A 25,164-nucleotide genomic window follows, 5' to 3' on the forward strand; every position below is an offset into this window, starting at 1 on the left:
GTCATACAATATGGCGTCTATCTCCGCCATCTTGAGTCTTATTAAAGAGTGCTGAGACGAAGAGGTAGAGAAACGTCGTTAATTAAGGAAAATTCGGGTACTTTCACGGGTCATGTAGGCGAATTTTACTGAGGATGAATGCTGACTCGCAAGGTACCTGCGGAAAGTAGTGTTTAAAGCCACTGATCATTTTTATGAAATTGTTATGAGATTTACTTTTTCAAAAATGAGAAAGTTTTGACCTATGTAAGTTATACGTTTGTCTCCAAGCGCAGTATTGTGGGGTTTCTGAGTTACAGGCCATTAAAGATGATCTTGGTGATGATTTTTATCGATCGGTAGCATTTGTCAACACTTTCGAGTCGAATCACCAGCCTGTTTTTTGTTTTCATGTTGAAATTGCGTTATTGATACTTCATATGATAACATCTGCAGCTTCGCTTCTAGTTGTAGAAATGATTTGCTCTACTGTTACTGAGACATTGGACCGTGAACTTTTCACGACAAGCATTTTTGTTGTACCTTCTTTCAAACCTTCCCGGGCCGGCTTGAACGTGACGTCACGATGGCTAGACACAGCGGATTTTCATTCGCCGATATCTGCTCTAGCGCCCAGGCCTAATCCTGGATCAGAAAGAGTCTCGCTTTTTTGTTGTTTACATGAAGTACATGATGAGCCCATTCGAGCTATCGATCATGACAGGATGACGGACAGTTCGTCGAGCTTTGAAGATGACATAACCGAAGGAAACCAAGTTGATGGAGCTCTTGTTAGCGTAAACAGGTAATCGTATTGTCACTTTATCAAAATTCAACTGTGTTTGTCAATGATCGCTGGGAAGATTGTGATTGTGTATATTACTACCGCATGTTGCCAGCTTTATGCATTATATTACTAGGGATTCCGAAACATTATTATTACAACGCAGGTTGTTTATTTGTAGTAAGGAAAACCCTCAGGGAAATCATCAGTTAGTGGGTTAATGAGCGGATTAAAGTTTGTTTTTATCGTTTTAGCACCTTGTTCTAAAATTTGTGAAACTTTCTTTTCTTTTTCGTTCATAGAATACATTATGATTGTATGAACATAACAGAGTCCATGCATTCCTTCCATCATCCCCGGCGTATCCAATCGATGAAATCGATAATTGATGACAATGGATATCAATCAATACCAATCGATATTGATAATCCAACCCTACTGATAATCAATGACCAATCGATGGTGAAGATTTGTGTGGTTGTGCATTGGTATTGATTTTCAATAACAATTGATAGATAAATTGATGTCAATTGGTATTGATTGTTTGCAGATTGACAGAATCGGCGCATAAACATCACATCAGTTCTGTACAAAGTAATTGTAAACACATTTCATTTTAATGCTTTGAATATGAACAGGAGACCAATACTCTCTTCTTTCTCTTCAACACCCCTTCCTCAGGTATCCGTTTTCCTTTTCCTTTGCGTGAAGAAAGCGCTTTGTTCCTCCTTTTGTTCTTGGAGGGTCTTGATGGAATTAACTGTCAGCCGTCAAGCGGCCTAAAATTTAACTGTCAAATAGGGTCTAGAAGGGTATTTTTGGAATACAGGATTTGACCAAAATACGGTGCAGGACTTAGGCAAACGCAAAAAAACTTAACAGGAAAGGGGATTTGATTGCAACCTGGGAGTGGGATTCACAAATATTTGGGCATGGAATGCGGGATTCTTTACCATGAAAAAAATGGGGGATGTAACCTGGGATTTTCCTGAAAAAGGAGCTGGAATGCAGGAATTTCGGCCAAGACAACCTCCAAGACAGAAAGGTTACAACTGTAATAGTAAGTTACGTAAACACAAATTAATATTTACTTAAACTTTTGGCCTAAATTCCTATTTCTAACAACTGTCAACCATCAAAAGCTCTCAAATTTAACCATCAACCGTCAAATCAGCTATCACCCCACTGAGACCCTCCTTCTTGTTCACCAGCATAGCTGCTGTGAACTGAGCTGAAAGCCAGTAATATTTAGATAGTGGCTGTGACTTACACTTATAACTGTTGTTGTAGGATCTAACAAAACTTAACTTATATATTTGGCATAATCATTGTCAAGATGCATAAAAACAGTTTTGAGTTTCTTTGGCATCAAATTCGAAAAGTGGGTGACCCACAAGCTTTGAAATCATTGTTTTATAAAGTCATATTTGAAAGCATTTGGTCCGTGGGTCACTTTGTTGTTTTAGTTTCATTGCTGTTATTCCCCGTAAGGGAATAAGATTTCTGCTCTGCAGAATAAAGTTATAATGCATACACATGTTTTGACTCTATTCGTTTAGGCCCCTTGCACACGAATCTGAATAATTTTGAAACTGCATATATATAATATAATTTTTTTACATGAATCTGCCTTTCATCCATTAAAAACCAGTAGATTCCGCTCACCAAAACAGCATGTTTCAGAGTGGTTTAAGACCCCTTCCTCACAGACTCAGGAAAACAAATTTGTGGTGACAAAACTGTCTGGATTCCTACAGACAGGGCCTTAACCTTTTTTTGTGAAATATTATGAGATTGCTATATTCATAATAAGACGTGTGTAAGACATGTAAGGCTAGTTTGGGGAATCTACCAGTTTTATTATTACAACCCACAGACGTTTTGTATCCATTAAGAAAACATTATTATGTTTCCTGAGTGGTCTGCTAAAAGGTGATTGCTGGCAGCAAAACACAAAACTGTTGACTGAGAAGAGTGCAGTTATTATTGAAATAAGAAGGAAGAAATACAAAGCAAGAAATGAAATTTTTTGGAGTGCAATTCAGATGGTAATCATATAGTTTTAAAATACTTTGGCTATGCTCACACTACATCAGACTGATAACTTGCCCCCACCCTCCCATGAAAACCATATCAGATGGGGCTTCTGTTCATACACAAGAACGCTTATGGTGGCGCGATTTCTGTGACAACGAGAAGCTGCACCGTGACAATCCACATTTTGATATATGGGTGCTCACAATATACCGGTTAGCTTTTCGTGGCGGGATGAAAAGCTACCTTGTCAATAGTGCGAAGCGCTACAGTGTTGCAGCAGAGCTCATTGACTGTTCACGGGTTCTTGACTGCGCAAATAAGATAAAGTTTTGCTGTCTATCTAGGATTGTTCTAAACAATAACTTTATCTTTGTGTTCAACTCTTTTTGGTTTGTGGAAGTGTAAACAATTATTATTATATATTATCAATATAATTGACTTATAAAATAATGATTGTTATAAATTTTGTGATTGTTAGCCCCTCAGCATTGCAGTTTGATGACATTTTGCACTCCATTGGTGAGTTTGGTCCACGGCAAAGGGTTATTTACATTCTCTGCTGTGCAGTTGTCATCATACCAAGTGGTATTCAGTTTGCTGGAGGTTTTTTTCTCACTGGTACACCTGAGTTTCATTGCATAACACCTGACGTGAAGTGTGATTTAAATAAATGCTGCACCAACTGTACCAAGTATCAGTTTACAACATTTACCAGTGCAGTGACAGAGGTAGGCATGTTTACCTTCCCTTGCGTATTATGTTTGTCTGTATCTTGTGTTCATTTACAATACAAAAAGGACTAACAATTGGGGCGTGCTGGCTGCACAGGCCTGCATGTGTGCAGCAGTATTTAGAGAGAATTCAAAAAAGAGCTATAAAATTAATGCATATATTTATATTCATGGCTTTGATACACTTAGTAGACAGGTGTTGGCTGCCTGTGTGGTTTGATACAGTGGAGGGCCTAGCTAATGCTCTTCCTTTTTTCTGCAAAATGTTATGACCTCAATTTATTTGTCAAAAGTTAAATGGGGCTGTGTCATGGCAGTCCAGTCTATTTTGTTTGGTTTTTCAGGTTCTTGCCCTTATACTTGCTATTAAGTTGACAGAATGTGGTGGGTCATTATTCTGTAATAGTTGTAGTTGATGCCCAAAATGGCCTCAAAATTGCATGCAGAGCTTCCATGTTTAAAAGTTTTCTTTGGGATATGCCTCAGACCTGGCCCCTCCTTTTGTCACAGCTGCCTCTTTAAGGTTGGGCAGACACCTACTTCAAATCCTATTGATAACCCTGATTATTGTATAAGCCTTTACAATTAAGTCATAGCACACATCTACTATATCTCTATCCCATCAATATAATCCTCAGAATGTAAGCAGTAGTTTTTCTTTTTTTTTTCCTTAATTTTCTTAGTACAACCTCATCTGTGACCGAGCCTTTATAGCTGCAAGTATACAAGCTGCATTTTCTGCTGGATGTTTGGTTGGATCTTTCCTCTTTGGGGCCATCTCTGATTTTTATGGCAGACGATTTTGCATGCTACTTTGTTCAGTGCTTACAGTAAGTATTCTTTATTTACCGGTATGTCAACGCACTTTGTTTGATCATAACGAATTTGGAACGGTTCCTCATAAAGCTCTAAACAACTTATGTATTGTCAAATTCTCCTTTCAATCACAAGCAAAATCAAGGCAATATGAAAGGATAATTAAGCAGTTAATACACAAAAGAAGTCACCTAGGGTGTTTTTTTGTTCGCGTTTTGATAGTGTGCATCATTCATTATAATCACCATGGTTTCAAGGGGCAAGGAAAGTTGAATGACCTTCTTTTTGGTTGTCACGCAATGTAATCCTTCCTCAATGATGAATAACTGCATGGTTTTACAGCTGGTTGAAAGCTAGCGATCAGTATTATGCTTGTGGTACACATTTGGTGGAATATTTGGGAAGCAGTCATAAACAGGAAACATTATCACAGACTAGCAATCTCAGGAGGCACTTGGTTTTAGTCAATAAAGTACAGTAGTAGTGTTGAGAATTAGCTGATATGTCATAATCAATCATCAGAAATAATCAAATTGACCCACAGTTTTCATCATTGACTGTAATCAAAACAATCTCCTTATATAATATAGAAGGCCATTTATTTTTCACCTGTGAACAAGCGTAAAGTCATAGTATAAACTTTTGATTTTTTTTAACAGTAGACCATTTTTATTCTGACAATCACTTTAAGACAACAATAAGAACACACGAAATTATATAAGAAAAAGGGTCATCAATGGATTTTAGTGACGTCATTATTACTTAGTCCATTGAAAAGACAACATACAAGTTTCAATATATTTTTTTTTCAAAAATTTTATAATTTTAATTTTTAATTTTTTTTTTGCAATAATCAACTGGAAATTTTCGATAATAGTTTAATATTGCTTTGCTTAAGGTTTCAATCCGTGATTGATTATAATCAATGATTGGCACACCACTATTCAGTGGTCCTCAGCCTTATTAAACCTCCCAAGTTATAATGCAGTTTTTATCATTTCATAGCTGAGTGCAAGTGATACTGAAATTATTGTTCTTGTTTTTATAAGAGAAGAACTGGAGGGTTGCATGGAATAAAGCTTTCAATGAGTCCTGATCTGATGACAAATTGCCCCTGCATGTTTATCTGTCTGTTTTTGTTAAAAAGTGGCCACTAGGTTTTCACCTGGCATCAGGTGCAGCTCGGCTCCATGCCAGTGTGGTTGGTACAGATGAATAGCCCAGGGACTGCTTTAACACTGGGTGGGTAAATTAGGCCTGGGGGGGGGGGGAACGACTGGGGTAGGGAGGGGGCTATTTTGACACCACCCCTTCACTGTAAGGAGCAGTGTTTACCAGAGGCTTTGGCTGGCAAGCACCTTGTTCTTACTTTGCCCTAGCCAGCTGTACCAGGCCTCTTCTGAGAATAATTATCATGATAATTGCAGAGCTCAGTGGGAGGCACAGACAGTCACCTAGTGTCCTGGCTGGGGAGGGTCAAAGTTTTGGTACATGTACCAAGGACATAGTTAGCTGAGGACTTGTGGACACTCGCTGAAGCAATGTTTACTTAAGTTCAGTCAGATACACTGTACCCTGTAGAACAAATGGAACCTTGGAGAATTTTGTTCTAGTATCCTGTGAGCAGGCTCACGTTATTGGGTAATGTGGAAGTATCTTGATGGTGTAAGGGCCACCAACATGAGTTACAGAATGGGGTGATCAGTCACTATAACTGCAATTCATTCCAGGCTCACCATCAATTAAATTTTGAACAGTATCAAAAGACCTACATTAAATTTTGATTGTTAATTATTATTATTATCATAATTACTATTTTTAATTACTTACGACTTTTATTGTTGTCCCTCCAGGCAGCATTCAGTGTTGGTGCTTCTTTCTCCCATAACATAATCCTTTTTGCAATCCTTCGCTTTGCCACAGCAGCATCCTTGACTGGTTTCTTTGTCGTCCAGTATGTATACATCCTCGAGCTTGTTGGACCAAGTTTCCGCACCATGTCTGGGAAGGGCTCAGGGTTTTTTTGGGCCATTGGATCAGGTGCATCTGCCTTACTAGCCTACAACATCCGCTACTGGCGGACACTGTTGCTAGTGGCCAGCTTCCCTCCTCTACTGTTTGTTGTCTTCTACACGTAAGTTTGCTGCCATTTCAAATCAGTCTCCTACGCAGATCTTCTTTAGCTAGTTGCATGAAGCAGTTCTTATCCATGATCAGTTGGCGGGTGGAGGGGAATGTTTGACAACCTCAAAGAATATCTGCGTGATTGCAACCCTAAAAAAACACACACATGCAAAAAAGGTTCCATTAACCTTTTGTCCCAAGAATGACCAAGATCTGTTTTCTGCGAACCATATCAATACAACATCAGGTACAAAGGTTACAGAATTAATAAAATGATCACCAGCGAAAAAGTGCTTTGATCTTTTAATAAATTATCTCAACTAATTTTTCAAGAAAATGTAGGGAAATTTATCTGGAGAATTTGTATGTGGATATTTGGGCTTAAAGGGTTGACCAAGTTTTGTGTATTTGATCTCTATATAATTATTATATATGATTTGATTACCATGGTGAGATAAAGTAAGCCTGAAGTTGGCACAATAAACGTGTTTTTCACTCTCTAAATAAATTGTCATATTACCTCGTTCCCAGGGTTCTCTCCTACCCGTCACTACGGAGCGCGCGAGAGAGAGAGAGAGAGAGAGAGAGAGAGAAAGACCCCGGTTGGGTCTGGTCATGTGGCTCCAGAACAAAATGTATTCTGAGGGAGGAGTCCTTTGTCTCCCAATTTTGTGTCTCGTTCACGCAATGATCGCGAAGGTCCGCAAGGGCAAGACCTACCACTATAACTGAAAACATGGAAAATTTCTGACCAAACAGAACTGCCACTAGATAAACAAGTTTATGATTTACCAATAATAATAATAATAATTTAATTCTTATATTGCGCGCTTTCCATGAAATGATCAAGCGCGCATTACATGATTTCTATATATAAAAACTTAATAAAGGGTATGTAACTACTAATTATTTAAAATATACTATGATAAAATTAAAATATACAACATATGTTAAAATACCAGCAATTGTCGTGATAAAAATTAAAAATTAACAAATTAACAAAAAGCTTCCCTAAAGAGGTACGTTTTCAGATGGCGCTTAAAAATCCCTAGATCTGTAATAGAACGAATCTCACGCGATACCAGAGGAGAAAGCAAAAACTCGCGTTGTCGCAGTTCAATCGACGACACCAATCGCAAATAAAGATCGACGATCTTGAGTTCTACACAAGCGTGTTTATACTGAAGGGAAAGTCTCTCTTTATTAACCTTACATCATGGAAAGTATCAATGTTTGCTTCACAGCGGCTGCTTTTAATCGGGCCGAATTAGTATACTGCAAAGCCTACACCATTAGCTGTCTGAGCAGGGAATTCATATTTGCTGAACCGTCAAAATAATATTTTAGATCTGTTGACTTAACGGATAGCTATAGTCTGAAATGAAATGTCAGCCTTCTCCAGCCCCCAACCTTTGTTATGATGGGCAATGGAAAAACGTATCGCTTTTAGTGGTCGATAGAGATATATATAGTACTGACTCGTCCCTAGTCGTTCGTCGACTGGGGACGAGTCAGTGACCAGAACGCGACAGATGACAACAGGAAATCATGCAGTGTAAGCAGAGACAAAACAGACAACATAACCTTCCAAGCGAAAGGCTTTCTTGTACCTGGTCCATATAAAAACGTTATTAGAAAACACATGCAGCCAGGTGATTTCTTAAAATCCTCTAAAGCTAAGCATACCTAACCCTCCAGAAAAATAAAAAAGGAACAATAAACGGTTGGCGGTCGTACAAGCCAATTTTTAACAAAGATGCTTACGGCCATTCGGTTGATTTTAAACGACAACGAAAAAAGCTGAAAGACACAGAGCCATAGATAAAAATATACTCTTTCAAGATTTTGTTTACCTTTCTTCATTTGAGCAATCAAACTGTGTCCGGGCGGCGTATTCTCTCTTCCTGTTGCTTGACCTCATTTTCGAGGTCAGTGAGGAGGCGACGGTTGATACATCTTTTCGGCGCCCTTCGAACTATATAATCGTAATTGTTTTCTAATGTGGCCTCCACAACATAGAAATGGCAATTCAAATCCAGTGCGTTTCGATCGGTATGAATACCTCTGCGTAATTTATTTTTGACTGCACAAGCGGTGACTGAATCCTCGATTTCCTCTGCATGCGCCAATTTGAAGAGGACAGCATCCCCGACAGATAAACATCCAGATATTCTGAAGTTCGTTACGCTTTCGCTGTCAAGGAATTTTGTGCATTATTTTCGGCGTTCGAGGTTTTGTCTTGGCTAGTCATGACCTTTAAGACAAGGTCACGTACACAGTTTCATGGCTGCACTTTACATCTACTCTCTGCAGAGACAAATCTCACCTTATCTGCCCCTCCCCCAAATCGTTCGTTTGTAATCTCCCAGATTCTGGGAGACACGTGACCAGACCAAACCAGGATCTCTCGACGAGTAGGAGAGAGAACCTGGGAACGAGGTTGATCTTCATTTAAATATCCTTTTTAGTAAGACAGGACTCAGCTAATACGCTTTTTGTCTAAGAACAGCTCGTAACACCTGTTCTTAGCTAAGGAAAAGAAAACCTCGTATAAATGACCCTCGTCTCTTGCAAGACGCGAATGCATAGTTGCGCAAGTGTTATTTTAACACGTGACGTGATGGAATGACGTTGCGACAGGCAACATGCACGCGATATCGAGTCCATTCCAAGAAATAAGACGCGAGCCATTTAAGCGACCTGTTCGCGTATTATTCGAGACGTGCCCGTATAAATGGTAAAGTTCGCGTCTTCTTTATCCTCATATTAATGGCTCTATTTTGAACATTGTTAATCGTTTAATTCTTTGGAGGCTGTTCTTAGTAATACTACCATGTCATGACGATTAAATGATGATGACGACGACGATAATGATGTTGGTAGTGATGATATGTTGATGATGATGATGATGACGACGATAATAATGATTATTTGAGCAAAGACAGGGTTTATTCTAGAGTGTGGCCTTGCGGGATTTCCTCAATTTGGAAAAACTATGCCGCAAGTTGCCGTGTCAAAGAAAAATAATAGTCAAAAAAATGATATAATAAAAAATAGACCCAAGGATAAGTACTATTTTTTTTAAAATAAAGTACAGTATTCGAAAACATCAATGACAACAACACTCATCTGACGGCCGCTCGATAAACTTACTTTGAACTTTTATAGCCTCTTACTGTCTCAATTGCCTTTCTCTTCTTCGTTTGAGTCATTATTTCACCAGACAAACATCCGGGATTCTGCAGTTTTGATTCGATCCCAGGTTTTTTCAGTTGCCCAGAATGTTCCAAAATGGCGGCAAAGTGTCCGGCGAGTCCGGCCAATGTTGAATCGTCAAAAGTCTAAAAAAGCACTCATTTTCTTTGGATTTGGTGCCCTCTTTCTTGGACCCTCTTTCTTGAAAAAGGACACCCTAAAATTACAGAAGGGGGCCCATTTGACCCTCATTGGCCAATTTCTAGAATAAATCCTGAAGGGCGTTTTTAAATGGTGCACGTCAACTGGAAATGAGGCGTTTTCCTTTTAATATACGTGTATCGTGATGCTACCAAATTTGTAATGCCTGATATCTTTGCTGTAATAGAGCCGACCACTTGCCCAAACATTAAGGCGAGGCCACAGCCGAATATTAATTGCAAAAAGTACAGTGATGTCTTCCGGTTGACGTGCATCGCTTATAAACGTCTTTGCGTAAACTCCCTATTATTATTGCTATAATGATAATAACAATAATTATTGTTATCATTTCTTTGTCATTTCAGAGCACTACCAGAGTCTGCAAGATGGCTTGTCGTTCAAAATCGTTTGGACGAAGCTCATCGTATTCTGATGAAATTTGCCGAGAAAAATTCAGCACCTGTAACCTCTGATTTTTTGAGAAATGCCCTGGAAAGATGCCGGCAAGGTGTTGCTGAGTCAAGGACAGGAAAAACAAGTCATTCGCCTCTTGATCTTTTACGGACATCACGCATGCGAAGAAGAAGCGTCATCCTTTGTTTCTGTTGGTAGGCATTTTCCGTTCACAAGTACAAAACAAAGTAGCCGTGGTTACACCAATTTCCTGCGCAATTTCTCCAGCAAGTTTGTTGCAAACCTGAGATACACAATTAAGTTTGTTTTCCGCGGTACTCGTAGTTTGCAGCGGTAGCAGCAGGTCCTTTACCCCAACAATTTTTGTTTGGGGCCATAGTCTTTTCCAGGCGTTTAAACATTAGAGTGTAGCACAAATTCAGAACAGGCCAGCGGCATACGCGTATAGCCGTCGTGTTTGCTTAATGGGACTTTAAGATCCAACGACGCGACGGCAACGAGAACGTCACATAAAAGTAAATATTATTTGCGTTCTTTCAGTCTTTATCGCAATTATTCCTACCCACTTACTTTGTCAAATGTAGGTGAACCCTCCTGGAGGTGAATCCCTAGGAACCATATCTAAGTTCAGAAAGAGAAATTCAAATTTCGTCGTAGCTTGTTTACGTTCTCCAGGAAACGCGAAATTAGGCATTTCACGTCGTAGTTGTGCAAAAATGGGAAACGAAATGTACAAACAAGTTTGATGCACGTGCAAAGTTGTTGTTTTGCTTATAAAGCAAAAAATTACTTATTTCAGGGAATTCTGCTCTCTAAACAGTTCATGTATTAGAAAAAGTATTACTTTAAAGTTTAGGAGTTCCTCGAAGAATAAATTCACGCTTTTGTAGCAAAACTCGGTACCAGATGTTTCTGTTGGTTTCCGTCCGCCATGTTGGTGCTCATCCGGATGGGCACCAGCATGGCGTCTTCATTCAAATTTCTATTAATTTTGTGAAAACATTTCCTCGTATATCTCGTATACGAAATATTCCTCTGACCTAAATCTTGGCGAGGGTCTTTGTATCTTTACCTCCTTTCATTTTCCAGATTCTGGACATTTATCTATTGAACAGTTTTGATTTTTATTTTGATCTATTTTGAATGGCGTGACACTAAAAACCAACAATTGAGGGATTTTCGGTTTTACCATCTGCGCGTGGGTAGAGCGCTACTTTTGCAAATTCAAAATGGCGTCTCGTAGTTGAGTCACCACGCATCCATGAAGTCGGTTAGAGTGTTCATACCGCGTCGGTCAAATTTTCGAACGTATCGGCTGAAAAATGTTAGCACGTTTTTGGCGCTCAAATCTGGAACGGCTTGGCGTTAAAATTTCTGTACGGTTAAAAGAGGGTTCGACGTAGCCTCCCACGTAGACGTTCTTAGGGGTTCGTCACGCGTTCCTACCCCACGAACTGTTCGTGGGGGCAGGAATACGTGACGAACCCCTAAGAAAGTCTGCGTGGGAGGCTAGCTTTGACGCGAATTTTATCAAAAAATTACAGTATGAACTGCCACCAAATTGAGTTAACTGTGGAAATAATCGCTTAAAAAAAATTAAAAGAGGGTGTTAATAACGCAACAAATACAAAAGTACTAATAACATGTAATAAACAAACTTGAAGAAGACTAAAACGGATTGAAATTGTGGGTTGGTGAAAACTACTTAGCCCAACAGTTTTCACTTTTGCTGTCAGGGGCACCCAACGAGGATATACTTCAAAACCACTTAACATAGCATTGTTGAACGTATTTTAGTTTTTAAACGGTAGATATAGGCATATTTTTATCCCCTAAAAACTTTTCATCTGTTCGGATTTCCTAGCTGAAAGTCTAGTGATCCGAAAATTATAGGGATAAAAACTTACCTTCTCGAAAATTTCAGCCAGAAAAAGGCTCCCGAAAATTCTAGGTGGCCTTTTTTAGGGTCAAAATCCGTTAAAAATGGGTAATTATACCATTTTGTAGATGTTAGAAAATCCTAGGAGAGGCAGGCAAGCAAGAAATTTTACAACAAATGCTCCGAAAATTCTAGATCTCAAATTGTCTTCCGAACAGATATTTTCCCGAAAACTGCCGTTGGGTGCCCCTGTGCTGTTCGTATGAGTTGATATTACAATGCTTGGGAAGTATTTTTGTTGGAGAAGAAGCCGTGATTTTGTCGTTTTGGAGTAGTTTCTTCGTTAACGTAAAGTTCCTTGGCGAATACAGACGCGTAATTGGCGATATTAACTGCCGTGACATTAGGGTGCGAATTTTCAACCGGTCAGAAAAGCGGTAAACATAGCCAATGCAAGTTCCTGTTAACGTGTCAAATGATGAAGCTTGTTACGACTCTACCAGTAATTTATACTACGTTTACACGTACCAGCAAGTTTTGCCCAGACAGAAGTTCCCTTGTTAAGTTTTTCCTGATATTGGAGATGAAAAAATACGGCAAGTTTTCCCTCGACAAGTCTCTTCGTTTCTTCCAACCCATGACACTTCTTGCTACAACTGCCGAAGCGGTGCATTACCATGAACAGGACAAACAAAAAATGACGTTGTAAAAACAGTTGAAAACATCACGTGGAAATTTGCCCCGGCGCTTTAACGCCTTATTTGCATTAACAAATATTAATTAGTTTCCTTTGAAATATTTTTCTCTCGCCAACGATTTCTTTCTTTGGAAAATCTCGATCTGCATAGCGGATTCTTGCAGACGGGGCCAGGAGAACTTTCAAATCAAATTTTTTCAAGGGTGAATGTGGCGTCATCATCTCAGGCATGTCTGCGTGTTGATATATCCTGGGTTCTCATTGATTGCGACTTGGAGAGTTTTTCTGTCCTATGAGTTGTTCTAGAGGCTGAATTTTTCTTTTTCCTCTCTGTTTTGATTTAATATTTTTACAATAGATATTATCATTACTATTTATTTATATATTTATATATACCCCTTACTAAACTTACTAGTCATAGGGCGCGTATCAACTGAGATATATAATAAATAAGTTTACTTATTTTTAATGAGAATTTCTGACTCCGATATTTCGCTTTTTTTTTTTCATTTTACAGGTGTGTAGCAAGCCTGGTGTTTTACGGATTTCTGTTGTATATATCAGATATAGAGGGAGACCCTTATCTGAATTTGGTGATTATGTTCGTTGTTAGTGATGTGCCAGGTACCATACTATCGTGGATAGTGATACAAAAGTAAGATTCAGCAGAGTGGTTATTGTTTTAAAAGTTAATTCATCATAGACCGGTTTCTTGCAACTCTGGAAGGCTAACATTTAAAAGGCGAATTTCAGTGTTTCTTTGCTTGCGACAAATTTTAGTTGACAGTTTGCTACTGAAAGTATCGTTTTCTTCCAAAGGGCGTTGTGGCTGGTCCAGATTTTACCTCCAACAAAGTTTAAAGCTTAAGTAGCAAATGGAATACGCCATCTTGCATCGAGTTTGGTTCCAGAACTATTGTTATTTCTCATTTTATGAGGCTCATGCTTATGTGGGTTGTCCAATACACATAAACAGAGCGTCATAAACAACCCGACTTACTGATCGAGTCTGTCTGCGACAATAATTTTCTGGCCCTCTCGGTCATGTTTAACACCTTACTTCCGGTACCACTAATCAGAGCGTCTTGTGCTCATTTCCGGTTCCGGTGGCAATCTGAGTCGAAAGGAAATGTGCAACTTGTGCAGCATGTGTTGATCAACAAATGTTGCCGGAAACTTAACGTGTATGGCTTTATCGTTTCCTGTCAATTGTACTTGTCGATTGACTAAAGTTTTAATTTGAGTATTCTCATTTTTACAGATTTGGACGCCGTATCCCTTTCTGTTTGTTTATGATAACTGGTGGTCTCGCCTGCCTTCTTGTCCTAATTGTACCAAAGGGTATGTACTAACTCTAATTAATCTTTTAGAGCTGAACGCATCTCTTACACCTGTCGTCTCAGTAAGATTTGACGTGTTCTTTTAGAGCGTGATTAAACGGACAACGTTAAGGTTGCGTCGTTGTCCTTAGTAATGTGTCCCATCGGTAACTGTGTGCTCACTTTATGGGTGACTCCTCAGAAAAAAGGTTCTGCAGTTAGTATAAGAGTTAATGGAGTCTTAAGAGTGCTGAAAACCTGGTAAAAATAAAAAATCGGAGTCGAAAGCGGAGTCATAGAATCGGAGTCGGACGAATCAGAACTTCTATCTTCTTCCGACTCTGTTTACGACTCCGTACGTCTCTTAAGATCTAGTGAAAAATAGATTGTCGGAGTCGGAAGCAAAAGCGGAAGGATTAACCGTCTAATCACAGTGCTCGTTTTAAAGCGTTGTTATTGGTTTAGTTCTTCCGCTTCTACTTATACTCTGATAATCTACCTCTTACTACTACTACAACTTTCTACGATTTGATTACGACCCCGACTTCGACCTCGTGGCTAGTGAAAACCGGCGGAAAGGAGATACAGTCGAACCTGCATCTGCGACCACCGCCCGTAAGCGACCACCTCCCATAAGTGACCGCCTACTCAGCAAAACACTAAAACTTCCAGTTAAAGGGCTATAGTTAGAACCTCTCTTAAACAACCCCCTCTAGTAAGCGACCGCGAGCACTTTTTGTACTGACGGTTTTACAATTTTCCTTTGCTTTTAATCTCGTCAACGTGTAAGCGACCACTTGAAGCATGACCTGATCTCTTTGTTCACTGTATGTACTGCACCAATCAGAGTTTACAAAGAACTTTTGGTGACAACATGAAACTACACATATCGTAACACACAAATCGCATACACTTTTTTTTTTTTGCAAAAAGTAGATGACCTCTTCCCGGAAGAGACCCTATTTAATTCGATTCTCGCAAGTGGCGATCTCCTGTAGGCGACCACTAAATTCTTCTTGTGGTCGCTTTCTGAAGGTACGACTCTACTGCTTATTGAGTGTTCACTTTTCGCTCCGGACGTAAAAGATAAAACATCATTTGCTTTAACAACTATTGTTTATCGCTTGTTTGTGCAGACATGACGCATATCAGCAGAGTGTTGGCGTTCATTGGACGAGCGTTTGTTACCATGTCTTTTGGCATTTTGTACCTTTTCAGTAGCGAGCTGTACCCTACCTCAATCAGGTATAGAGAACATCGTAATTGTTTTTTGAGGACGGTCGTTCTCCAATTCTTTCACCACATAGAAGTTTTGGAAACATGCTGCTGTTAGGTAATGATCAATTTCGACGAGCAAGCATTGCCTCCCACCAAAGTGGCCTGGGTTCAAATCCCGGCGTCAATGCCATGTATGAGGTTGAGTTTGTCGTTGGTTTTCTCCGTGTACTCCGGTTATCCTCTTTCCTCAAAAACCAACATTTCCATTTGTTTATTTGTTGACCGAAGCGCAAGAAAATTTAGGGTGTTGGGGACGGGGAGGCTCGTTTTGTAGATACTATTAAAATCTGATCCTGTTAGTTTCTAGCACCCTTGTACATGGAAGACGATAAATCGGCGAAAAAGCTCGATCTATGGCTCAACTTATAAATTGCTTTTTGCAGGAATATTGCTGTGGGTGTGTGTTCGCTTTCCGCTCGCATTGGTTCTATGATAGCTCCTTATATCGTGATGCTGGTAAGAAAAACCACTTTTTGTGTAGTGAAGTTAATTACTCCAAGTTTGAAACTTTTCTTATCTTATGTCTCTGCAAGGTCTAAGAGCCCAAGGGGCCAATCTAAAATAAAATTGGGCCAACTTTTTCAAAGTTTTAATGCCATCTCTGCAAAAATCACCAAAAACATTATTATGGTAAATGCTCCCTGATGAAAATAGTTTGAATAGCATTTTGAGTATGGGAAAAGGCACTAAGTGATGTCTTCAGCACAGAATTGACTTAAACAGCAATATCCTTTTGAGGATTTACGGTCGTTTCGATACAAAGTCGTTTCGATACCAGTCGTCTCGATACGAGTCTATTCAGTTTAGGTTTACTTGGCTTAAAGAACGAAGAATATTCACCCAAAATGTTTTTAAATGATCACCCGCAAACTATATACTTGAAGATTTCGGAATTTTTCTGCAATATCACTGCTTGAGTTCGTATCGAAGCGACTTGTATGGAAACGACTTTGTGTCGAAACGACCGAAGTCCCCGCTTTACATAGCTCCTTTAACATCGAGTTTTTTTTCCTTTTTAAGTCTCAGTTACCAGAACTCAGCGTCACCCTTCCCATGGTTATTTTCGGTATTCTGTCTTTATGCGCTGGCCTAATGATACTCAGGCTCCCGGAGACCCTCAATTCAAACATGTGTCAGACGATAGAGGAAGCAAACATTGCGAAAGAGTATTATGGATTTATGTGGATGGGAAAGCGAGTTGGAAACCCATTTCCGTGTTTGAGGTGGGATATTGCGAGAAATACTCTGAAACAAGTCAAATTGTATTGAGGAGTCAAAGACAGCATTAAACAATTAACTTATTAATTTAAATATTTATCCCCACTATTTCTTTCCTCGTACGTGTACGGGTCTCTGGTGGTGAAACAAGATGGCCGCGATTTTTCTTCGTGCGATATTCTAACGCAATTTTCAGTATTTTACTTATTTTTCTGTCGTGTAAGTCTGTGTTTTTGTCATTTCTGTGTTAATATGTCTGCAAATCATATAACTGTGGAAGAACTACGAGCGACTTTCCACGAAAAGTACTTCGTAACTTCCATCCTACTTTTTCGCCCTTCTTACAGTAATACGTGCTAGTGTATTTAACAATTATTCCTCGACCCCGAATGGGCTTTGAGTCAATAGCCCAAGAGGCCGAAGGCCGAATGGGCTATTGACTCAGAGGCCATGAGGGCCAGAGGAATAATTGTTTTACTAAAATCCAACTAGTTGGTCAAAAATATCGAGATAAAACAACTTTAGCTAGCAAAACGCGATTCAGCCGCCATTGTTTTGGTTTTCAAAGCCGGAGCTTTTCGCTACTAGTGGGCTATAACGTATAGCCTAGTAGTAGCTCAACCAATCAGAACGCAGCATTGATAATAGACCACTAGTTGGATTTTACTAAATGTGTATATAGCTGATTCAATAAAGGTTGCTTTGGGCATTGAGAATTGTACATTGGGAAGCTATTGTTTGGTGGTCACTCAAGTAAACCATTGCATTGTTCCATATGCCCAAATGCCCAATGTGCAATTATCAATGACCAATTACCAAAGTAACCTTTTTTATTTTAGCTGTATCTGTGTGTTTGTGTGTATACAGTCTGATATGCTGCCGTATTGTACCCCTCACAATAAACTTATTTAAATTATGTTACTGAATCTGGCTTCTTGGCATTTATAACTTATTAGTTATTTCAGAAAGTCAGTACCCCTTTTAGTTAATTGATTAATTAAACAACTTGTAAAATAACTATAATATTCTACTTTGGGTACAATAAATAAATTTGTTTTGTTGTTGTTGTAAGTTGCACGTTAACATTGATTTTGCGGTTGACGACAATTTTTTTTTTGTTTGATTGATTTCCTATTTTTCTTAACGCACGACTCGATAAAGCTTTTATAAGAAATCTAATAAATAAATTTTGTGTCTTGAATTGTGGTCCAAAATTCCAAAAAAAAAATTTTGTTTGGTTTGGTCAAGTTAATGTTTGAGAGAGAGCTGAAATGCGGAGTGTGGAAAATACACTCTTCATTTTCAGCTAACCGTTCCGAGTTGAAAACGAATTACTTTGCTTCTCCAAAGGGTTTTTTGTATGAAGCTGACTCACTTTAGGTCCCATACCACCTCGGAGGAGCCAAGGCTTTTACAGGAGCTCGGTGACAATGTTTTAAGGTACTATTTTGCAACATTAGTTTGATCAATTGAAAAGCACCAGCTTTAGAGGATTAAGAATGAGTTAAGATTGAGGAAATTAGTATGCATTACAAGTATTCGCGAGTGAACTTGCGTGGGAAAGGGTGCGAAAGTTAGAGTGCAAAAATAAGTAAGTGGGGAGGGGAGAGTGCAGAAAAGGGAACCTCTCCCACTCCTTCCTCTTATTTTTTTCTTTACGCTCTTGGTAGGCTCGATTACCAGCCGCTGTTCGGGGAGGATCAAAGACCGGACCCGGGAGACGGCGGAAATCGAGCCTACGCTCTTGGCAGAGCTGTCAAGCTTCATCAGTTGGCACGCACCGCGCACAGGAGCGTCTCTATGCTGGTAGAAAAGGGATTAGCAAAATGATTCTATCAATAAACTATCAGTGAAAACCTTTCACATGTCATGACAGAGGGAGATTTCTTGGCTTAAACTTTGCTGGAAAATTATTACGTGCATTTAAGCAAAATTTGTCATTGCTGTATCTGATACCTCCTGCCTTTCTGTAAAAGCCGTATTTTAAAATCTGCTCCTGTCATGGCACCCTGCAGAATTTTTAGTGTACCTCTCTGAAGTGTCTGCTCATGAAGTTTTTAATGTGAGGTGCATTCCTGCACACAAAATCAAAGGGTTTGAGTGGTCTGACGGCTTCCAGTCGAAACACATGTGCCAAGGCGGGTATTAAAATTATGTAAATTATCGTAGTTAAATTCCACGGGAAAATTTTGAAACCATTAAAAGACAACAGATTGAAAATAAGGTTTCGCCCATCCGTATTTTTTTCTCTTTGAAAACGTCTACACGTATCCGAAAAAAACAGTCACTGAAAACGAAACTTCCCTTTAGCGTGGAAAGTTTTCAAAACACCGTCTTGCGTATGGACAAATGGGAAAAAAAAATAATGACGTAATCTGCGCAGTGTTAGGGTGGATTTCTGCTGTCGCGTGATTTTTATTTACGTACGCGCATAAATAAAATAGAGGCAATGTATGGAAAGTGGCCTCTACACATAAAAGTTGAACCTCACTCAACTGAACGTGTTCCTCCTGCGACCTAACATTGACTAGGGAGTTTAGTAATTATTTGCTTTGTTGATAACCTAGTTTACATTCAGGATCTAACAAACCACTTATTGATTTTAAGGTTTTCAACCGGAGAATTAACTCGTACAGCACATGTACCAGTACCAAACGGGGAACCAAGCTCTGACGTGGAATCCGACAGAGGCGAATATGCTATTGAAAATGCGCCTTTAATTTCTTAAGTCTAAAATCCCTTAGCCTCTTCACACAGGGCCGCAGGTGGGTCGATCGCCTTTAAAATCAAACCTGATAGGACTTTCGTCTGCTTGGAACCTCGGTCAGGAGTCACGAAGAGCTCTCGAGAAAATACATATCCTACGTTTTGACCCTTAACAATATCCTAGGGCTGTTAAACAATGGTTAGGATACAAAAAGAAAATGGGAACGAAAAAATTATTGCATGGAGTTAAAAGTTGTAGAAAGTTACGTAAAAAGTCGATCACAATAATTGGCTCCGATAAAAAAAAAAAATATTCTTGCCGTAACCAAATCACCCAATCCCGGTCTTTCCCAGTCAAAATGGTCGGCCCCGAAAATTTATGCAAGGAAGATAAAAAATAGACGAAAGCATAGCTGTTAAACCAATTCCGTTGCTCGGCTTTTCCCATAGAAAACCCATTTCCTAACATAAAAGCCCTGAGGAGGATGAAATAGACCTTTCTAGCTTGTGTGTTGTTTTCCCATACCAGACCACGTGATCCTACCCCCGAGTACTGTTTCTTTCAAATCAAGCGCAATCCACATGCACACGGGTGTGTAGCTAATGAAAAGACAAAAGAGAAATTCCCTTGAGAACATCACGTGGTCTGAATTGAGAAAATAAAACTTTCAAGTTAAAAAGGTCTTTTAACCCAGTCGGTGAACAGGCCCTTGGGGGAGAATGGTGTGGAGGCTAATGGAAAGGGATGTGGGTGCCTCACCCCTCCCCTCATTGTCTGCTCACGCTTTCTCACCCTAAAGTCCTCCAAAGGACCAGTCCACAGGCTACTATTATCCTCCCTTGGGAGAAAATATAATGTACGGCTTAAGACAAGGACATTTGTATACATTTTGTATGTAGCCAGAGAAACCAATTCCATTAATTTATACATTTTTACAATTTATACAACGTGTTAGTAATAGTTTTCTGCATAACTTGCAAAAAGATGTGGAAAAAAGAGAGAAATCTATTAACTAATCACTTGCCCTGTTAATAAACGAATTTTTCCATTCGTTTTTTGTCCACGATATTTAATTATCTTAGGAATTATTATTGTTATTATTGAATTCAACTGCACAGTCTGATAGATTATGTTGGAGTTTTTGTAAGTATTGAGAAAGCAATAAAAAAGGTATTTTGTGTATTGGTATTTTTGGTGCTTTGTCGACGAATCTATTGCATACGGTAAGATACGTCTAGAGGGAAGGAAAAATACCTTATAGCCAACAAAAATCTTAGGTTAACAGTGCAGCGGCAGACTTGTATCTTCATGCACCGGTTGGAACAAATAAAAACAAGCGAAACACAATTCCTTAATGTTGCTGCCTTATTATTCACTGCGAAAAATACTTTTTAGACCCAAACTAGAGAAACCACAAGCGTTTGCTTATAGGTGTCTCGCCTCATGTAAGGGAATTGTGATTCCGGCATCCGGGAAATTTTAGCATGTGGAATCCGGAATCCTGGGCCTTAGAATCCATCGGGAATCCCACTAACAATTGGAATCCAGAATCCAAGTTCCACTGAAAAGGACCTGGAATCCAGTACCTAGAATCCGGTTTGGAATCCTGAATCCTAGACTGTCTTGGATTCCCTTACATGGGGCGAGGTGTCCGTTTTGGAGAGGTTCAACTGTAGTGAAGTTCCTACCCTTTCCTATATCAGAAGCCTCAAAAGGTACCCCTTTCTGGCGGAGCCTCCCACTATAAGCCATTATAGGGAGTGCCCCCCGCCCCCGGGCACTGAACCCTATCCTCCACCACCTCTTGTACACTTCCCAGTAGATGTTTGTTTCAACAAACACTTACAGTATTATCACCCACATAACAATGTTGCTCCCAGATGTATTATAGGGTCAAGTTCCACCCATGAACCAGCGCATGCTATCACGAGACACCGAAATCGTAGAAACTGTGACAGGTCCCATAGCTTGTTCCAGGCTTCAAGATAGTAATGTGTGAAGAGATCGCGAAAACTGAGGACTTACGATCCGACGGCGACGTTTAGGCATGATCACCCGATGCCGTATAGCTTTTGCCCCGCCACGAAATCATACCGGATAGGGCTTCTGTTCACACACCAGAACAATTGTAGCGGTGCGATTTTTGTGACGGAGCGAAGCTGCGCTGCTGCGATCTCTAAAGTGAAGATTCGCATATCGGGTAGGTGTTCACACTACACTAGATATATAGCTTTTCGTGGCGCCACAAAAAGCTATTCGGTATCGTGTGAACATAGCCTTAGAAGGTAAAACAACAACTTTGCACGTGCATCATACTGTTTTGTACATTTCTTTTTCGTTGTTGCACGACCACGACGTGAAATTGCCTAATTTTATATTTTATGGAGGACGTAAACAAGCGACGACGAAATTTTATTCGTTATTTGCACATCACCCATAATACACTTTGTTTGCCCCTTCAAATTTTGGAAAAGCATTGTTCTTCATTTCTCTTAAGACGAATGTAATACCCAGCAGAAATGACAAACAAAGATTCACGCTGGGAAAAAAAGTGCTAAAAATCGGCCACAAAATGTGTCCAAAGTTTGTTTAAAAATATGCGTGGAATGTCACAAATATCTCTTAAACTATAGAAGATAATGAGTTGAGACTTTCACTTTCTATTTGTCTTAAGTTTTTCTTTCAAATTCTACATTTTTTGGGTTAGTACTGCGCATGACCAAAAAGTCCATTTTGTGACGTCATCAGTTGTGACGTCACAAAAATGAAATTTGAGATTCCAAATCGGACAAGTTCTTTAATTTTATGTGCACTATATTTGTGCAAAGTATCACACTTTCAGGTTTAATTCTCTTGGAGGAGAAGTCTTTGGGAATTTTGATTTTTTAATTGGCCACTAGAGGGTCACGTGACTCTCTACCAACAAAACGCCTATTCCAAAATTTTCCTGGAGTGAAGTATTGTTGCCTGTATTAATTTCAGTGTCATGCCCTTAAAGGAAAGAAAGTTATAGCCCCAAGAACTCCAAAAATGTTTTGTGCCTATCACGCCCCCACTCAATCTTTTGGCCGATTTTTACCACTTTTTTTCCCAGCGTGATTATGCAAAGTTCTGGGGGGCAAGCAAGGTGTATTAAAGGCCATTTTGCAAATGAAGAATTTCTCTCTCTGAACTTGGATAGAGATCCTGAGAATTCAACTCCAGGGGGCTCGCCTACTTTTGATAAAGGAAATGGGTAGGAATAATTGCCATCAAGGCTGAAAGAACGTAAATTCTCTTTTTAAGCGAGGTTTTCGCTGCCATCGCGTCGTCGGAACGTAAAGTCCCTATAGTGATGCGAAAAACACGCAGGGGCAACCGCGGGGGCTAGTTTGGTTAAAAAGGAGGTGGTCAGCGCCTCCAGAACATACGCGTCTTATTTTCGCGACGTTCCTACTTGAGAGCCTGGCGCAGGCGAAGGTTACTTGACAGGGCCTAGATTAGTGCAACTTAAATAGAAATGTCAAGGTCGGGTCCTGAGAAGATATGCGTGATACTGAGGTTCGGTCCACACGTATCCGGATATTTTTAAATTCGCAACTTTTTCTTTCCGGATTCAGCTTCCGTCCACACGTATCCGGTTAATCCGCCATACGAATCCGCATCTTTTTTAATCCGCTCTCCAGAGTGGAAATTTTTGAATACGCTATGAATCCGGAATCGTGTGGACGCTAAATCCGGATGTTTTTTTTATCCGGTGACGTAACAAGATCGAGCCCAGTTCTTTGCCGTGAAAGGCATATCACGCGCCTTACGACCCATGCTCTGTTGCCAAAATTCCCAGAGGATTCCTGGATACTAGAGTGAATCCGGATACGTGTCGGATACGTATGGACGGTCGTGGACGGGCAAATTCGATTTGAACACGGATACGTGTGGACGTGGAAATTTTTGAATCTGGAAAGAAAAAGTTGCAGGTTCAAAAATATCCGGATACGTGTAGACAGGGATCAAGACGCCTAAGGTTAAGCAAATACAATCAAAAAACTATAGAAATTATTCGATGAGTCTGCGTATGGTCTGAAGGAATTATGCAGATTCAGGAGGGTTTTATCCGTCGAGGCCGAAGACAAAGGCGAATAACACCCCCCGCGATCTTCTTAATTTTTCAGATCATACAAAAGCCGAATCCAATAACTGTTTCACTATTCATTCAAAATAATTCCCGGTATAAAAAGAAGCTAAAACAGGCTTACTTCGAACGATGTTTAAGTTCCCGTCTTCGTTTGCCTATTTCTCGGTACTCCTAATATACGACTTTTTAAAAACGTATCCACTTAAAATGTATCGGTACAGTCAAATTCCTAATTCTTCCCTTTAGATCGGTGCCTTACAGTTGCCTCGGGTCTCTTGACATATTATCAGTAGTCCAAGAATTTTTACAGAAATCTTCTTTGATCATTAACATCTTGATATTTGTAAATCGAAACCTATGGCACATTAAATTGTCTCGATTAATCGGTTCCGTATTGCTACGGCTGATTTTCATGGAAATCGTAGCCAAAGCGTGCCCTGCTTCGAAGTAGGGACATTTATGTCGAACTTAGACCTTTCGCAGTCAACTCAATGTTTTAGTTGAGGGTCTGAGCCAATCAGATTACAGGAAACTACATATCCAGTTCTAGTCGTGGCCCGGGCTAATAAAGGTATGTATTCTTGCTGTTCTTGCTATGTTTCAGGCAGTAGCCGGTCCGGCTATTTCTTCGCGAATTGTGTGAAATGTTCCGCCATTTTAAACAGGTGTACGAAAGCAACGCAACCTCGTTCCAAGGGCTTCTCGGTTGTCGTCCCTTTTTCTGGCAATTATCTTGTACTATTGACGTCATTTTCCGGATATCGCAAAAGTCTTCTAAATTTGGTCAACGCTAGCTGGTTATGAAGAATTAGCCGTGGGATTTAATGAGCCAATCAGAAACGGAGAAATATTTAGAAGGAGTTGTAAAGTGATATATTTTAATGCACCAAATATGATTTAAAAACTATCACTTTCGATTGAGATTGAAATGAAAGGAATCTTCATTAGTTTTTCGTTTTTATATTAACAATTTTTTTTCTTGTTGTTTTTTTTTTTAACATGACATTGCTGAAATCTTCCTCCCGTGCCGTTTATCAGCCTTTTGTGCTATCTGGTAAAATTTTTGCTGTCTCCCTTAAGTGGATGTTCAAACCATAATATCATAGGTGACGAATTACTCCTTAATTTTGGCACGAAATTTCAGCGTTAATTTGTAATTTCACATGTGAAATTACAAAATTGCCATGGCAACCTTCCGTACGTCTCAGTGTCAAGATGGCGATGAAGTTTTAAAATGCCGTGAATGAAGATGTCAGGGCACAAAAAGACCCTTTAGAAAACCTGAACACACAAGAGAACATCAAGAAGGATTCTAACAGGTATTTTGCCAAAATAGTCTGAAAAATTCTGAACTTTATAAGCCAAATTTAAGGTCTAAACATTTGAGAGAGTGGAGTTCTCGATCGATACGATCCAGGATAAACATGTCAAAAATCCAAGATTGCTAAACGTAATTCGTCACCCATGATGTTAATAGGTAATCAAATGGTATACTCGTGAAATTATTCCCTAATTTCACTCGTCACCATTTGATTACACATACTAATGATAGCCGTCATTGCCCCCCCCCCCCCCCCAGAAACTACTAAAAATAATGTTGTTATAGACCTCTTTAGCTTGAAAGTTTTGTTTTGCCACTACAGGTCATGTGATAATACTCTACAGAACTCT

General features: G+C 39.5%; 1 protein-coding gene across 1 annotated transcript; it reads left to right on the forward strand.

Annotated features, from left to right (window-relative positions):
- The first annotated feature begins 670 nt into the window (after window positions 1-670).
- LOC140941288 (organic cation transporter protein-like) lies at window positions 671-20,488 on the forward strand. The gene is made up of 12 exons (XM_073390270.1): window positions 671-784; window positions 3,279-3,528; window positions 4,215-4,361; window positions 6,201-6,481; window positions 10,233-10,475; window positions 13,375-13,512; window positions 14,119-14,198; window positions 15,313-15,421; window positions 15,838-15,910; window positions 16,475-16,677; window positions 18,023-18,112; window positions 19,280-20,488. Exons 1-12 carry the CDS (start codon window positions 705-707, stop codon window positions 19,398-19,400), a joined length of 1,815 nt encoding a protein of 604 aa, XP_073246371.1. The 5' UTR covers window positions 671-704; the 3' UTR covers window positions 19,401-20,488.
- Window positions 20,489-25,164: the final 4,676 nt, after the last annotated feature.

Source organism: Porites lutea, chromosome 6, assembly GCF_958299795.1.
Source record: "Porites lutea chromosome 6, jaPorLute2.1, whole genome shotgun sequence".
NCBI lineage: Eukaryota > Metazoa > Cnidaria > Anthozoa > Scleractinia > Poritidae > Porites > Porites lutea.

Bases quoted from the DNA above. Each gene is read 5' to 3' on its own strand.
- LOC140941288 (XM_073390270.1), top strand. From the start codon at position 705: ATGACGGACAGTTCGTCGAGCTTTGAAGATGACATAACCGAAGGAAAC. The intron at 4,362-6,200 runs GTAAGTATTCTT...TTGTCCCTCCAG, and splicing joins TACTTTGTTCAGTGCTTACA to GCAGCATTCAGTGTTGGTGC. The intron at 6,482-10,232 runs GTAAGTTTGCTG...TTGTCATTTCAG, and splicing joins CTGTTTGTTGTCTTCTACAC to AGCACTACCAGAGTCTGCAA.